We start from the raw sequence: 15,234 nt of genomic DNA, 5'->3' as shown, positions 1-15,234 counted from the left end.
CCCCCCTCTGCACGTTCTTGCACAATTTGCACTGTCTACAGCGACCACGTAAAGCGAAAACGCGTATTCGGGGCATTAAATCTGACAACAAAGTGCATACGAAGTGCCTATAATGCCTTTTATTTTACGTGCCATGTTTTCGGCGTTCGTCTACTCGGGCGGACCACTTTTCTTTGTTCAAAGAAAAGTGGTCCTACCTTCCCTCGCACGGAAGACTTGCATAGAAGAAGATCGTACACGTTAATTGCGAAGTACAGTGGATGCGCGCGAGCAGCTACAGCTACTGTACTCGCGTACTTTGTCGTTTATCGGTCTACATACATCGCGAAGGGTACCCGTATGAGCCCGCGCCACTTTTTGGTAGGCCGGAAATTTTTTTCACTTCAAGAAAAGCCGTCCGGAGGGGTCCACTTTTCGGGCGGACCACTTTTCGTTAGGGAGGGGTTAAGGTTACATAACAAAACGTGCGCTAACCTATTTAAGGCCAGGATGTAAAACGCCCACTCGTCTACAACGACCACCTGTCTATAACGACCACTTTTTGGGGAACCGTAGGTGGTCGTTATAGACAGGTTTTACTGCATAAGGTATCGGAAGAAGTAAAAGGTAGCGGAAGAAATAAAGCGGAAGAAAATATAAGGTAGCGGAAGAAATAAACGAACGATTTATGGCACGAATCCCGTGCCATATTAGTAATAAGAGAACATCTATAGACGCGTACGCACCTCTCCAAGGTCTAGTCTTTTCTGTTTTTTTTGGTTCTTTTGCAACCGTGTTGCGACGCAGAGCCTGTTTTTGCATCTACGTCTTGCATCCAACGCCTTTCATCGATTCTCTTGTGACATTTCCGAAGGGGCCTCCGTGAGGGAACCACGTCTTCTTCCGAATGAGCAGCCACTGGTTTTAGCTAGACACGAGACTGTCCGTATCAAAGTGTTAGCTTTTCGTTTGCATCGTTTGCAATCCGTTTCAGGCTGATAAAATTTGATTCGTGTAAAAACCTACGCGGCTCTTTATACTATCGGTTCTGATAAATAAGCACGTGATTTCCGGCTAACCGCTTAGGACTAAAATTTCCTTTGACTCTGGCAAGCGGGCAGCCAACACAGTGAACATGGTTTTTATTCAAAATTAGCGAGGATTAGAAACGTGCGTCTCGACGTCGAAACTGCGCTATTCCTCAGGCGTTCGCTCGTTCTACGGGCAGCCGTCACATACCATAATGCACCGCACTGCTCCCGTAGTTGGGTAGCGAGGTAGAGGAAAATTGGTAGGAACTAGAACATGCACGATGAATGGACTTGCATGGAACGTTTTCAACTCCTAAATAACTTATTGCATGTCTAAAATTAGCACATATATAGCGGCTGCCAGCTCATGTCCGAGGGGAGGGAGCGACAACCTAAGTAATGCAAGGTAAGGACCCATGCACTAGCGTAGTCGTGCAATTAACAAGCACGGATGTTTTCTCGTTCCCGGGCGCTTGGACGTCTTCGCATGCGAATCTGCTTTTTGAGAGGTCACTCCTTCACTCGCGCGAAGTATGCGGCTACGTACTAGCTTTTTTGGCGTCATGCAGTTCGACCAGTTTCAATTTCACTTTTAAACACTTTTGGCGTTTCTCTAGTAATCAATATGACTTTCACCGTATGTCTTCGTGCACTTGATTATGATTAGGCCGCTTTTAAGATGGCAAGTTTCCAAGCAGCAGCAACGATCTGGAAATCATATCGTACAGTACGCTCGCACATGATGCATATGCATGCATATCTTGGGATGTTTTCTTTCGACTCGATGGGAAGATATCATTATTATTAACGAGTCAGTGAGGAAGTGGCTGTCGTCTCCTTCTTGTTTCCAATCGCCTCCTTCTTGTTTCCAATCGCCTCCTTCTTGTTTCCAATCGCCTCCTTCTTGTTTCCAATCGCCACAAGACCATGTGGGACTCTTACCTCGATAGCCTCCATGCAAGCCCAAGCAGGCGCAACGGTTTCGAATAGCGTCGACAAGGCCTGCATCATTGGCCCCGACGGCGGAGCGAAATGGACGACGGACGGACACGCGTTCGCATTCAAGATCTCGGCAGCCGAAGCGGCGGACGTCGCCAAGGCGTTCAAATCGAAAGATTTCACCTCTTTTATGGCGGGCGGCGTTCATCTCGCAGGAACTAAGTATCAATTTCTTCGAGAGGAAGACAAAAAAGTTGTCCTAGCGAGAAAGAATCAGCACGGTTCCGTTACGCTTCAGAGTTCGAAGACGGCGATCGTTATAGCGCACTGCCCCGAAGGAGGTCAACACGCCAACTGCGATAAAGTTGTTGCCAAACTACTTGGAATCATTGGGTATGTGAGCGTGTGCGCGCCGCGGATGCGGAGGACTTTTCCGTCGGGTAGAGTACACTTTCGTTCTTTCTTGTTGCGTGTTTTTTCCTCGTCTGTGCAATCTTATTCTAAGCGATTAACTGTCGAGTTTTTGCTGTACCGGTAGTTTTTGTGTGCTTACGTTATGCGTTCAGTGGATCATCATCATCATCAACTCGCGCCTAACGCACGCGCGTGCACGCGTCCTCGGATCCGTATATTCCCGTACATACGTACGTGTACTAAACGACTTTCACTCTTCGTTTCTTTACAAGGTTTATAAGAGGTCACTCATAATGCTCTTTGCTGCAGTGCTATTCCATTCTATTGGCGAGGTGCTCTCCCAAGTCCCAGGTAAGTGTTCCGAAAAGGAAGTAAGCGGAGGAAATCCCGACGACTTGCAAATAATTGCGTGACTCTATTCTCTTCATTGCTTTTTTCTTTTCTGGTGATCTACGTTTCGTGGGTGGATCGACGTCCTACGAAGGTCGCGTTGAAGTCTACTTTACTTCGTGGGGAACAGTTTGTGATTATAACTGGGGTTTGAATGACGCAGCTGTTTTCTGCCGTCAACTGTTCTGAACTACAGCTTACCAGGCCAAATCACAAGCTCATTTTGGGGAGGGTTCCGGACCAATTTGGCTTGGTGATTTGAGCTGTTCTGATCAGTTATTTGAGAAATTGCTTCCATGCACCGTGGCTGGGGCTATCATAACTGCGGTCACCATGAATACGCTGGCGTCGTCTGCTACGATGAAGGTAAGTTTTACAGAGCTTGTAAACAAGCGCGGGGAATCATAGACAGGTAATAAGCGGACGTTTGAAAAAGTTGACGGTAAACGACGTTCGCGTCGTTATGTCCCAGTAATAGTCGCAGACGCTTTCCGATGTAGATCGATAGTAGACTTCGACGCGACCTTCGTCGCAGACGCTTCCCCATGCACGTAGATCGATAGTAGACTTCGACGCGACCTTCGTAGCGCGTAGAGCCACCAACCAAACGCAGAGCTACAGAAAAGAAAAAGAAAAGGATGCGTGAGATTAAGTTGACACACTTATTCATGCAAGTCCCCGCGCGGGGATTATGTCCCCCCGGCCGAACCCTCACTTCCTTTGGGACTTACCATGCGGAAACCACTTGGCCTACTGAGTCAGAGTGCAAGAGTAGAGCAGCAAAGAACATTACGAGACAAAAGTATTAGCTGACTTTATCCTTGCAATCAAAACGAAGAGTGTGACTAATAAATATCGGATGAGTATAGACTATACTGTACTGTATATAACATGATACTTACAATACACTTACTTGTGCGCATTCTATAAGGTTTTGACAAGACATTTATCCTGGTTCCTTCGCGAGAAATCACCGCACCAAAGACGACGCACACCTATTCTAATCTTGGATGCTGCTGATAAGATGAACGACGATAATCTCGTTTGGCCATCTAGCAATTCCGCGATCCGAAGCCGTGTCGCCGGCGCTCCGGATATCCCACATACGACGCCTACGCGTGCGTAAGAGAAATAACTTTACTGACTGGCACGGTCGAATTATCGCGGTTCCTGTTGGAGAGCCTCGCTTCGCTGTTTGCTCAAAGTAGCCTTCTGAAACACACAGAAAACATATTGCTTCGATTGAAATGTCCAATTTGAGTGTGCTGTCACGGAAAAAAGTGTCCGGGTAAAAAGTCCGGCCGGACACTTTTTACTGGATAAAAGTGTCCGGGTCTGGAAAAAAACGTCCGGGCTAGATTTTTCTAGTTATTGGCTCGGTCTCTACGCCTATTGAGATCGACCGTTATTGAAGTGCACATGTGCGTGTTCTGCGGGTGTTTAAAAGATCGATCGTACTTGTACACTAATAGTAGCTTTCCGTGAATTCTCTTACGGATTACCTTGCCTACATGCGGTTTCTGTTCAGTTTGCGAACTATGATGTCTTCTACCTTTTCGAGGAGGAATAGCGTGTGCTTAGCGCGCTTTAGACATTTTTCATCAGTAGGCAAAATAACCATTTGTGCACAAATTACAACATGAACAGTAGCGTACCAGCGGGAATCAACACAAGGGAGAACGTGAGCTAGGGAAAAACCCGCCAAAAAAACCCATGTCACGTATGGCACTCCTCGCAGCGCCAACTTTTCTTCCTTTTGGCCGTTGCAGCATTCATCCTTACGCATCTTGCGTGAAACCAGCGTAAACAGTTATCACAGCAAACCATGAGGCGACCATCATTTGGCAGGTGGCAAACGCAATGCAAGCTGACATTTACTTCACTTATCCGGCCAGCCTTCCTACGATTTGAATTTTCTTTCCTTGAAAATGGAAGAATGGTGCCATTTTCCAGGCACTGCACGAGGTGTTTTCTCATGTCACTCTGTTCATAGTCTATTTCTGCTGGGTCGTTGCCATTGCACAAATCCGTTGCAAAGGCAATTGCAAAAAAGACCGCAGTCGTCGCTGCCCCTTATCACGGGCATCATTTTCATCGTCACGTAATCAAAATTTTTGAGGGGAAGCATAGACGCGACGTGGTGTCGCGGCACTCCGTTGAAGGGCTGCTGTAAAGGCTATCGTAAACGCACACTTCGTTTGCCATTGTAGACGCCAAATTTGAGACCGTGATCCAGTGATTTCCCATCACGTGCATGACCTGAACAAACTGCTGGCTCATCATATCAAAGCCGCCAAGGTCTTTCTTCAACGGATCTTGCAAGCCCTGGATAAACGGAAACTGCTTTGCTAGCAACGTCGCACTGTGGATTATCCTGTCGTTTAGCCACTTGCCCTTTAGAACTTCCTCTTTGTCACAGGGAAAAAGCACCTTTTTTCTGGCTTAACGTGTTTTCTTCAGTGATTTCAATTTTTGTTTCGTAACTGTTTTCCTTGGCATTGACGCAGTCACGAGTGGGGTGACACAATTCGTTGCATAGGACGTTGGCAATGCGACACGGACAAGAGTTTCTTCTTGCACACTGATTTATATTAAGCCTAAAGTTAATATGAATAAAAATATTATCATAGTTCAATAACCAAATAAAGAAATTTGGTTATAAACAACACTTCAGGGGAAAAGGAATGATATTTCGAGGTCAAAAATTAAAAATAAAATACCAATTAAGAAAAATCTTACAGAAAATGGGATTCGAGATGATTCGAATGGGTCAAAGCCGCATTCATGCACATGGTCATTTTCGTCTTCTGTCGCTGCCGGGATGTCGTTGGCTTTTCCTTGACCGGAGAAAGCCGTGCCGCATGTCGTTCACGGTCTTCTTCTAACATCCGATTGACTTTGATATGTGACACTTCAGGTTCAGACGTGACCAAGTATCCTGCTGCGTCCAAACAAGTGCTGCTGAAAGGACCGCCATCTCTGTCTCCGTATTTCAACACTTCCTCATCTTGAAAATCAACCTAACATGAATAAAGACATATTTTTTATTGTACACTAGCTTTTAGTGTTCATTTACCACGTGCTCCGAACGATCGCCACGGGACAAAGAGATAGTGGGAATAGAGAGGAAATCCGACCAATCCGGTTCAACAGGTGGTTTCCGATTTTTCTCTGCCTAAGAGGACCACATTTACCTAAGTATTTCCAAATACATTTTCTCACCAATTGAAGAAAACTGTTCAATAACATGTCTTTTGAGTCATGAACCTCGACCTGAAAAATGCTCTTGCCATCAGTCTTCGAAGATGACTGTGAGGCCATTTCGTCGTTGTTGGCGTGAGCAACTCTTCATCAAGCTTCCGGTTGTCTACTTTCTTCTGCACAGTGTAAGACGTCATGTACAGTACAGTGCACGCCACCATAAATTTCCAATTTTTCAAAGTCCCCTACCCCTTTACAAAAAGGCCCTGCAAACGTAACTAAAACGCCATTAAATAGTTTAGGAAGTAATATAAATGTGATTGTGAAACTCTTCTGCCTAAACGAAGAATTTGTGCTATCAGCCAATCACGGACCAGTGTTCGCTCACGTGATCTTCGCGCAATTTTGGTAAAATGGGTCAAGTGATTGTTACGTCACAGTCATACTATCGTGGTAAAAGAAAATATTTCTATGGTGCTAACCGTGCGCGCGTTAGGTTAGTATCGCTCTAATCAAAGCCAAATTCTAGACGAAATACTTTCGCAAAAAAGCATTTCTTCGTCAATGTCTATCAATGAGATTTTAAAATTGCCTTTGAGTGACACCCTAAAATTTTGAAAAGAAAAATTCATAGAGCCGTTACCGAGAAAAACGCACGTAAAGGAGGGTAGGTACGTAACTTAGAAACGGCCGTTTTTGAGAAAACAAGAAAATTTCGGAAACATTTCATTCAATGAAAAGTTTTGAAATTTTCTCTAGTACATCAGCAGTCTGAAGCGATTTTTATCGGACACGCGAATAGTCAGCAAAACGCGGGTTTGGGCGTGGCATCGCGAAAGTAATTTTTTCTCTAAACCGGCGGCTTCAGTAGACCCGAATGAACAAACGCTGTTAGGAGAAACAATCTCCTAAACTCATAGTAGCGCGAAAAGTGCCGCCGATGGCGAGACCTTCATTTCGCGAGGAAAAACGTGCGCTAGTTGCTAAGTGGAAATTCATGGTGGCGTGCACTGTAGAACGGACAAAAGTTGACTTACCGCATTATCCGCGTCATCGCCGTTCTCATCGTCGTCGTTGTCGTCGCCGTAATCACCGTCGTGATCGTCGTAATCGTCGCATTTATCACCATCACATCTGACGAACTACCTTGCCCAAGTGATCCTTTGTTACAAATAATGCGCAACAAGCTAATACAGTAGAGCGCAAACCACGCCCGAAGTTTAATTAATGAGCCGACCACCGCAGTTGTACGGGGTGGCAAACGCAGTTTGCGAGCCCGTATAACGGCGGAGGGAGGCTGTCTCAAACGTGATCTTAGTGCCGGAAGTGCCTGTCTGTCTGTCTGTCTTTATTATGAGAAAGCAATCATGAGCCGACCACCGCAGTTGTACGGGGTGGCAAACGCAGTTTGCGAGCCCGTATAACGGCGAGGGAGGCTCTCTCAAACGTGATCTCAAGGCCGGAAGTGTCTGTATGTATGTCTGTTCGAGACGCTGTATTGTGACGTCACATAAGAAAAACCCTTACTTTGTAAAGCGCATGCGCGAAATGGATCCCAAAACGGTGACCCGAAAAAGGCGATTTACGGCGCGAATAAAGCGTTTTTTCTTTGATGAACGGAAAAATGCTTAGAAAACCATGTTACAAATTGTTTGGTGATATTTTCCGCTTTATAAATGCGCTGAAAAGGCGAAACGACGGCTTTCATTGTTACACTCTGACGTCACAATCATTAACGTGTACATATAAATAGATACATACCTGTGACGCGACACGGAAAGCACACAGAACATCAATGGACCGATCGCTCAAAGAGCGATCGCGGAGATCGCTCGAAGAGCGATGGTGAAGATCGCTCGAAGAGCGATCGAAGAGCGATCGAAGAGCGATCGCAGAGATCGCTCGAAGAGCGATCCTCAAGGAGCGATCGCGATCCTCGATCACGATCGCTCTTTGAAAAGAGCGAGCAAAGAGTGGGATCGAATGAACACCAGCTCACTCGATCGCCGCCTCACTGTAGCTGTTTAGACTTGCTTTGCAACTGTACTGTAATCACTGTCAGCACCGCATTGTGACGTCACACAGCATCTCGCAATGAATGACAACGGCTTTTCTCCTCTCTCCGGTGAAGATACCAGCAAAACGATCGCTTCGCGAACTGCGAACGATCGCGTGGGCTTGATCCCGCTCCGCGTTTATGATGCAGTTGCGGTAGAATCACCTCACGGAATGATATCGGTCGTCGCGCCCACGTTGAGTGAGCACGCGCCGATTTTTTCAGCTTACTCGTCAAATGATGAGTGCGTCGCTTCAAAGCGGCCGGCTTTGCTGCCGCTTACGAATGAAAAGTGGCGCAAAGACGAAGGCTCGTCAGGGGAATACCTCTTTTCGAGACAAAGGCGATTTCGTCTCAATCAGTCTGACGCACAAAAAGAGAAAGAAAAACTCGATTCTCTCTTTAGAATGCGCCGAAAAAGGTCCTCCGAAAATGCCGAGGAGAAGTTGGCTCGCAGAACGAAGGACGTTGAAAGCCACCAGGCAGAAAGAAGCGCAGAAACTCCAGAAGACCGCCGAGAGCGTCTCTCGCGTAATGCTGCTCGAAATTCTGTCCGAAGACATAATGAAACGCCAGAAGAACGCCAAAAACGCCTTTTAGCTAATGCCAAGCGCAACTCAGCTAAAAGACGAGAAGAGACGGCGAATGAAAAGCAGTTTCGAAACGATATGGAAGCGCAAAGAAAGCGACGAAAGAGACAGGAAGCTGCTCTTCGTGAAAAATCAGGTGAAATGGGCGAGGAAAGGGTCCCTTTTTGGAAAGAGTGGGCGACGCAAGATGAATTTGCATCTGCACATTATCCTCGCCTAGACACATTTCACAAACGCATGGAAGGTCTAACCTTCCATACGTGTGTTTCGTGCGAGGAGTCGTGGCCCACTTTAGACATAAGGTACAGCACACAAATGTGCAAGCAGTGCACAACTGACCAAGGAAACGGTTGTGTAGGCCTTCTTACATCCGACAACAACATGAATCCTGGGCGTGTTCCACCGCCTCTTAAGGATTTATCAGTTGTCGAAGAAATGCTCATAGCGCAAATAGCACCAATGATGCACATTTTCAGATTGCCGGCCGGAAGGCAATTTGGATACCGTGGTCACGTGCTAAATTTGCCCCAAAATGTGCAGTCGGTTTTGACCCGTCTGCCTAGAACAAAGAGTAATTTGGGTATGGTCGTTGTTCGCCAGACGCGCACTTCCGGTAAGGTCAATGACTTCCGCGTAAGGCGACAACGAGTTCTCGAGGCACTCGTAAACTTGAAAAGAAACAACAAGTATTACGAGAACATAGAGATAGATTCCGAGGCATTAGAAGCTCTTCCTGAAGATGGAGAACTTGAAGATCTCCATGTGATTAGAGCGGATAATGACGATGCCTCCTTTGAAGATATTTCTCCTGTTGGTGCTAATGCTGACGAGGCAAAAGACACGAATGAAGACGAGGACGATGCAGTCCACTTTTCGCATTCTGTCTTGCCTTCCGCAGCATTAAACCTAACAGAAAGACAAAAGCTTGATAAGTTTATCGACAGTCTTGGAAACAAGTCTGCCGATGAACAGGTGGAAGAGAAAGGAGATAGCTCCAAGGAAAATGGTGACCAGCAGGACCATATGAGCTGGCCCACATACGGTAGTAATCCTATTAGTGAGTTTACGACGGAAGGCTACTTTACGCAAGCCTTTCCGGCGTTATTTCCAACGGGAGCAGGAGACTTCCGTAGTCCCCGATTAAGGTCTGTTACGTTGGGCGAATACCTGAAACACATAATGCGGTATAAAGACGGGCGTTTTGCTCGGCATCCGCGTTTCAGGTATTTTGCTCTGAATACCATGATGAGGTGGCGGGCGTTAGAAACAGCTCGGGTTTTTGTCAAACAAAATCCGAGCGATGCAGCCCTCACCGTTGAGGAACTCCGAGAGATGACAAAAACGTCGGAGAAAATTCCTCATTTTGCTAACAAAGTTGTCCACTTTGGCAAAAGTCTGCACGGTACAAAACAGTATTGGAACATGCAGAAGAAAAATCTTTTTGCTATGATGGAAAAGCTCGGTTCGCCAAGCTGCTTTTTTACTCTGAGCGCAGCTGATTTGCATTGGCCCGAGTTTTTCAATTTGGCAGCGCATTATAGTCCGGATAAAACGGCAGAGGAATTGCATGCAGAGTATAGAGATCGAAACGAAACTCTGAACAGCAATCCCATGCTAGCCGATTGGCTATTTACTAAACGAGCCACTGACTATTTGCATAATATTATGGCAAACGTCTACTGCTTTACAGACTATTGGGCTCGCATAGAATACCAGCATCGTGGCAGTGCTCACATGCACGGCGTCGGTTGGATTCGGGATGCTCCTGATTGCGAAGAGATAACTCGTCGCATAAAGGATTACCCCGAGTTTCAACTTGGCAAAGACGATGAACCAAACGAAGAGAGAATGAAAGAGATTCTAAGGGAAGAAGGCCAAGAAATTGTCGACTTTGCCGATTGGCTTGTGTCGACAATGAATCCTTCTTTCGACGAAGAAGGCAAAGGAGAAATGCCGCAAACAAAGAAAGGCAATCATCCGTGCCATGAAAAGTGGGCCGACATTAGCGATCATGACGCTGATTACAAGCGCCTGATAGCCACTGTTGAGCGCCACACAGAGTGCAAGCAAACGACTTGCCTTAAAACAAATTTAATTGGAGAGTCCGTGTGTCGTTTCGGGTTTCCAAAAACGCTGAGAAAAGAAACGACACTGGAAATTTCTCCTTTCGGAAAGCCGGAGCAACATACCGAGGCGGAGATAGAACACAAGCGCAACGATCCTCGCGTAAACAGTCACAATCGCTTCCAGCTGGAAGGTTGGCGAGCGAATGTTGACATGCAAGTTATCGTCAGCCCATACGCTGTCGGTAAGTATATCGCAAAATACGCAACAAAAAGCGAGCCGCAATCAGCAACGCTGAAGGAAACGTTTAAGATGATTACAGAGACAATGTCAACGGCTGATCCGGCTCGAAAGGTCGTTTCCAAATTGCTTATGAAAACCGTTGGCGAGCGCGACTATTCAGCACAGGAAACTTGCCATCTAATTATGGGCGAAAAGCTGGTGACGTCTACTCGCGAATTCAAAACGCTCTTTTTAGAGAATAAGCGGGAAGTCGATCCGGCTGCAAAGCCAGGGCGAACTGCAACGCTTCCAACAGTAATAGAAGAGTACATGAGACGTCCGGTAGAAATTGAAGACGTTTGTCTACTGGACTACGTCTCTGACTACTATATAAACGCAAAGGGTAAAACAGTGCGCAGACACAAGTCTGTAGTCGTTCGTGTAGCCCCGCGAATCCTTTGCAATAAGTCAAACAAGGAACAGTACGAAAAGTACTGTTACTATCAGTTGATGAAATTCAAACCTTTTCGTAAGCTGGACCATTTGACTATTGAAGAAGAGGAAGCAGAGAATGAGATTACCGATACAGACGGTGAAACCATTCCTCTGCCTTCCACAAAAGCTTTCAAAAAGTTCATTCGAACGGCCAGCAAGAAGTTGGTCAATAGAATTGAACTGATGGAAGATATTGAATCAATAGTCAATATTCAAATGCCTTTTGAAGAGACAGAGGAAGATCCAAATAAGGCACAGAAAGACGAAGAGAAAGATCTTGGGCAGAAAAAGATCCGAGATCAAGATGACTGGATGAAATTGTGCCGTCCTCCCAATTCAGCCGATGACTTTGACGAGGACGACACAAGAGATTCCGAGTTTAATCAAGGAGATCTCGCTCACTACAACTGGTCGGAAAAACTTGCGCAGTTTCCACCGTTGTCAGAGGCTCCAAAATTTGTGACGGAAGCGCATAAAAAAAGCACTTCATCTAAAAGGATCTCGTTGCGGCTGCCGATTCAAGCCTTCTTCAAGGCAATCAGAAATTAGCGTACGATATTGTTCGCAGCCACAACGAGTTGACAAAAAGCGGCTTCGAATGCAAGCCGCTTCGAATGATTGTTTGCGGTTCCGCTGGAACCGGAAAGTCATATCTAATAAATTGCATAAAGGAAATGCTCGGAAGCGAATGCATACTTGCAGCACCTACTGGTGTTGCAGCATTTAATATTGGTGGACAAACGCTCCACTCGCTTCTACGCATTCCTTTGCAGAAGACGTCATTTTCTGACGTTCAAGGACCTTCTCTTAGAGACCTGCAAGAGAGGTTCGAAGACGTACGATATTTGATCATCGACGAAATGTCGATGGTGGGACGGCATCAGCTGTCACTTATCCACCGGCGCCTCTGCCAAGCGCTGCCGCAGGGAGCTTGCGAGTCGTTCGGTGGAATATCTCTAATATTTTTCGGAGACATGGGACAGTTGCCACCTGTTGGTGACTCTCCTTTGTACCGAAGCGCGGCAACCGAAGGATCCGCGACTAATCAAGGCCGTCAGCTGTATATGACGTTTGACGTTGTTGTACAGCTGACGAAAATCATTCGCCAGTCCGGTAACGACGAGCTACAGATAAAGTTTCGCGACGCCTTGCAAAGGCTTCGCGACGGTTGCCCGTCGTACGAGGACTGGAACGATCTGTATATGTCACGTAACTTTGCACGGCACGATCAGCTGGGAGACGTAAAGACGTCTTTCCGCGATGCAGTTCGGCTATTTGCGTGCAGAGAGAATGTAGCTGAGTTCAACTTCAATTGCTTGAAGAATTCAAACAAACCGGTGGCTGTGATTAACGCCGATCACAACTGCACCGAGGCGAAAAATGCCAATGAAGAAGACGCTGGCGGACTTTACGCACGCGTTCGTCTTTGCGAAGGAGCGCGTGTTATGCTCACATCGAATCTCTGGACCGAGATGGGCTTGGTCAACGGATCGATGGGATATGTAGTGGCAATTTTGTACCAACCCGGTGCAAAACCGCAAGCACTTCCAACAGCTGTCGTTGTTCAAATGGACAAATACGACGGCCCGACATGGGGCGGAGAACGCTGCGTTCCCATATGCCCAATCGAGCGCACATGGCCCAGTTCAACGGGCAATAGAAAGAGTTCATGCAAGCGGCGACAGCTACCAATTCAATTGGCATGGGCTGTCACCGTGCACAAATCGCAAGGTCTCACACTAGATCGTGCGGTTATTGACATAGGCAAGCGCGAATTTGCACCTGGAATAACATACGTGGGATTTTCCAGAGTGCGTCATATTAATCATTGCCTAATTCAAGGCTTTGATTACGCTCGAATTTCTAATTTGAGCAAATCAAAAAGCTATAAGCAGCGATTGAACGAAGACAAGCGCCTAGATGGTCTAGCTAGGCGCACTGAAAAAACGTTTCAATCGTTGGCCGGAAATAGCAACGATACTGTTCCAGATGATATTAATGAGTTTTTTAAACATCTGGAAAATGAAGAATCAGTAATTGACAAAGAAGAGCATAGCGATCACACATACAGCAAAAAAATGATCACAGACAATGACAAAGACACGGACAAAATTGATACTGGTGCGGTCAAAGTGACTAAGACAGCGGCTAAAAAAGCCCCTGTTCCCAAACCTAAAGGCAAACGTGCGAGTCGTGCCCGCACAAGTGTGCCGTTACCACCGGCTGCAAAGAAACGCCGGACCACTACTCCACCGTCTCCGAATCCGTTTCTGCTTCAAATGGGGCGCAAGCGAGAATCGATAGTAGGAGACGGAAACTGCTACTTTCGAACAGTGTCGAAAGCAGCATTTGGAACCGAAGATCACCATTTGGCACTTCGGTTACAGATTGTTAATTTCATGGCAGAATACCAGTCTGTCTTTGAAATGTTCTGCTGCAACACGGAATATGAAGCTCACATTTCAAAGCTACGACAAGAAGGAGCTTGGGCAACCCAAGCTGAAATCCACGCAACTGCAACACTTTTTCAAATTGACGTCAGTATATTTACATGGATGGGTAAAGAGTGGACGTGGAATACATACAAACCGAGGTTTGATATAACTGTTCCGGCGCTAATTAGGCTGCCCGTGAATAGAATAGAGATACAACATTATAGAAACCACTTTGATCTGATTGTACCCATCGATCAAAGTGAGTTGGCTTTGGCTTCTCCACGCAAAAGTGCAAAAGCGTGCGACAACCCGAAGCTGTTGTGCTCTTCTTTAGCAGCTAATGAAGCTGACCTGCTGATGGCCAATGAACAATAGTTACGTCGGCAGGTAAGAGAAGGCATTCCAATGAAATGCCTTCTTGGAGGCATTCCAATGGAATGTCTCCTACAATAACACAAAATTTTGGAAAATTTTTTATACCTCAAAAACTTCAACAAATCTTTGCGACAAATGAAAGGAAAAAAGAATAGTCAAAGTCAATGACTAAAGCTTTTTTAAAACTGCAAATCAAGGTTAGGAAAATATATAAAATACGTAGTAATATGAGACATCTTTTTTACAGTAAATCAATCAATCAATCAAAATATCATTCAAAAAATCAATTAATCAATTAGTCAAAAATCGATTAATCAATCAATGTATTACATCATGCTGGGGACATGACGATAGCAAGTTACCTCCTATGGGAAAAGATTAGCGAAGTGAGCCAAGTGAGCCGTTTACAGCATGTTTATTCAAGACATAATTATTACAGACATAAAATTAAAAGACAAATAAGAAATGTATATATATATATATATATACTTGCTAAACACATAGATAATTAGTCATCCCTATCTAAAAGTTTCACTTCGTCCATCTCCTCCTCCTCCTTCTCCCCTTCCTCCATCTTTTCCTCCTCCACCTCCTCCTTCTTCTCTTCCTCTTTCTTTTCCTCTTCCTTCTTCTCTTCCACCTCCTCCTTCTTCTCTTCCTTCTTGTCTTCCTCTTCCTGCTTCTGTACCTCCTCCTTCTTTTCCTCTGGTGGCTTGCGCTGGCCACTGCGCTGGCCGCCGCCCCGAATCACATTGAGGGCGGCGGCCAGCATTTCTTCGCCTCCGCCGCTCGGGCGGAGAAACCGCCATGGTGCGATCACTACTTCAAGTGATCCACCATGGCTGCTCGATCGCATCACAAAGTCACTAAAGAAAAAATTAAATATTAAAATAATTCTTTCGCGAGCGATCTTACTTTTCGGAGCGACGCCGACCGCGACCGCTTCCGCGGCGATTGCGACCACGTCGACCTTGGCCACGGCCACGGCCGCGACCGCGGTCGACGCGATCGCTTTTGCCGCCGCCACGGCCACGGCCAGCGCC

At 46.2% G+C, this 15,234-nt stretch overlaps 2 protein-coding genes across 2 annotated transcripts; both read left to right on the top strand.

Annotated features, from left to right (window-relative positions):
- Positions 1-1,965: 1,965 nt before the first annotated feature.
- Positions 1,966-2,461, top strand: LOC136196263 (profilin-like). The gene is made up of 2 exons (XM_065985788.1): positions 1,966-2,342; positions 2,455-2,461. The coding sequence occupies exons 1-2, from the start codon at positions 1,966-1,968 to the stop codon at positions 2,459-2,461; spliced, it is 384 nt and encodes a 127-aa protein (XP_065841860.1).
- Positions 2,462-8,678: 6,217 nt separating this feature from the next.
- Positions 8,679-14,642, top strand: LOC136196262 (uncharacterized). The gene is made up of 3 exons (XM_065985787.1): positions 8,679-11,862; positions 11,916-14,388; positions 14,439-14,642. Exons 1-2 carry the CDS (start codon positions 8,679-8,681, stop codon positions 14,189-14,191), a joined length of 5,460 nt encoding a protein of 1,819 aa, XP_065841859.1. The 3' UTR covers positions 14,192-14,388; positions 14,439-14,642.
- The last annotated feature ends 592 nt before the right edge of the window (positions 14,643-15,234 follow it).

This window comes from Oscarella lobularis, chromosome 15, assembly GCF_947507565.1.
Source record: "Oscarella lobularis chromosome 15, ooOscLobu1.1, whole genome shotgun sequence".
Lineage (NCBI taxonomy): Eukaryota > Metazoa > Porifera > Homoscleromorpha > Homosclerophorida > Oscarellidae > Oscarella > Oscarella lobularis.
The sequence above is the reverse complement of the archived record's forward strand: the minus strand, read 5'-3'. Positions and strand labels throughout refer to the sequence as shown.

Coding starts and splice junctions, on each gene's coding strand:
- LOC136196263 (XM_065985788.1), top strand. CDS start 1,966: ATGCAAGCCCAAGCAGGCGCAACGGTTTCGAATAGCGTCGACAAGGCC.
- LOC136196262 (XM_065985787.1), top strand. CDS start 8,679: ATGGAAGCGCAAAGAAAGCGACGAAAGAGACAGGAAGCTGCTCTTCGT. Junction 11,863..11,915: donor GACGGAAGCGCATAAAAAAA/GCACTTCATCTA, acceptor GCCTTCTTCAAG/GCAATCAGAAATTAGCGTAC.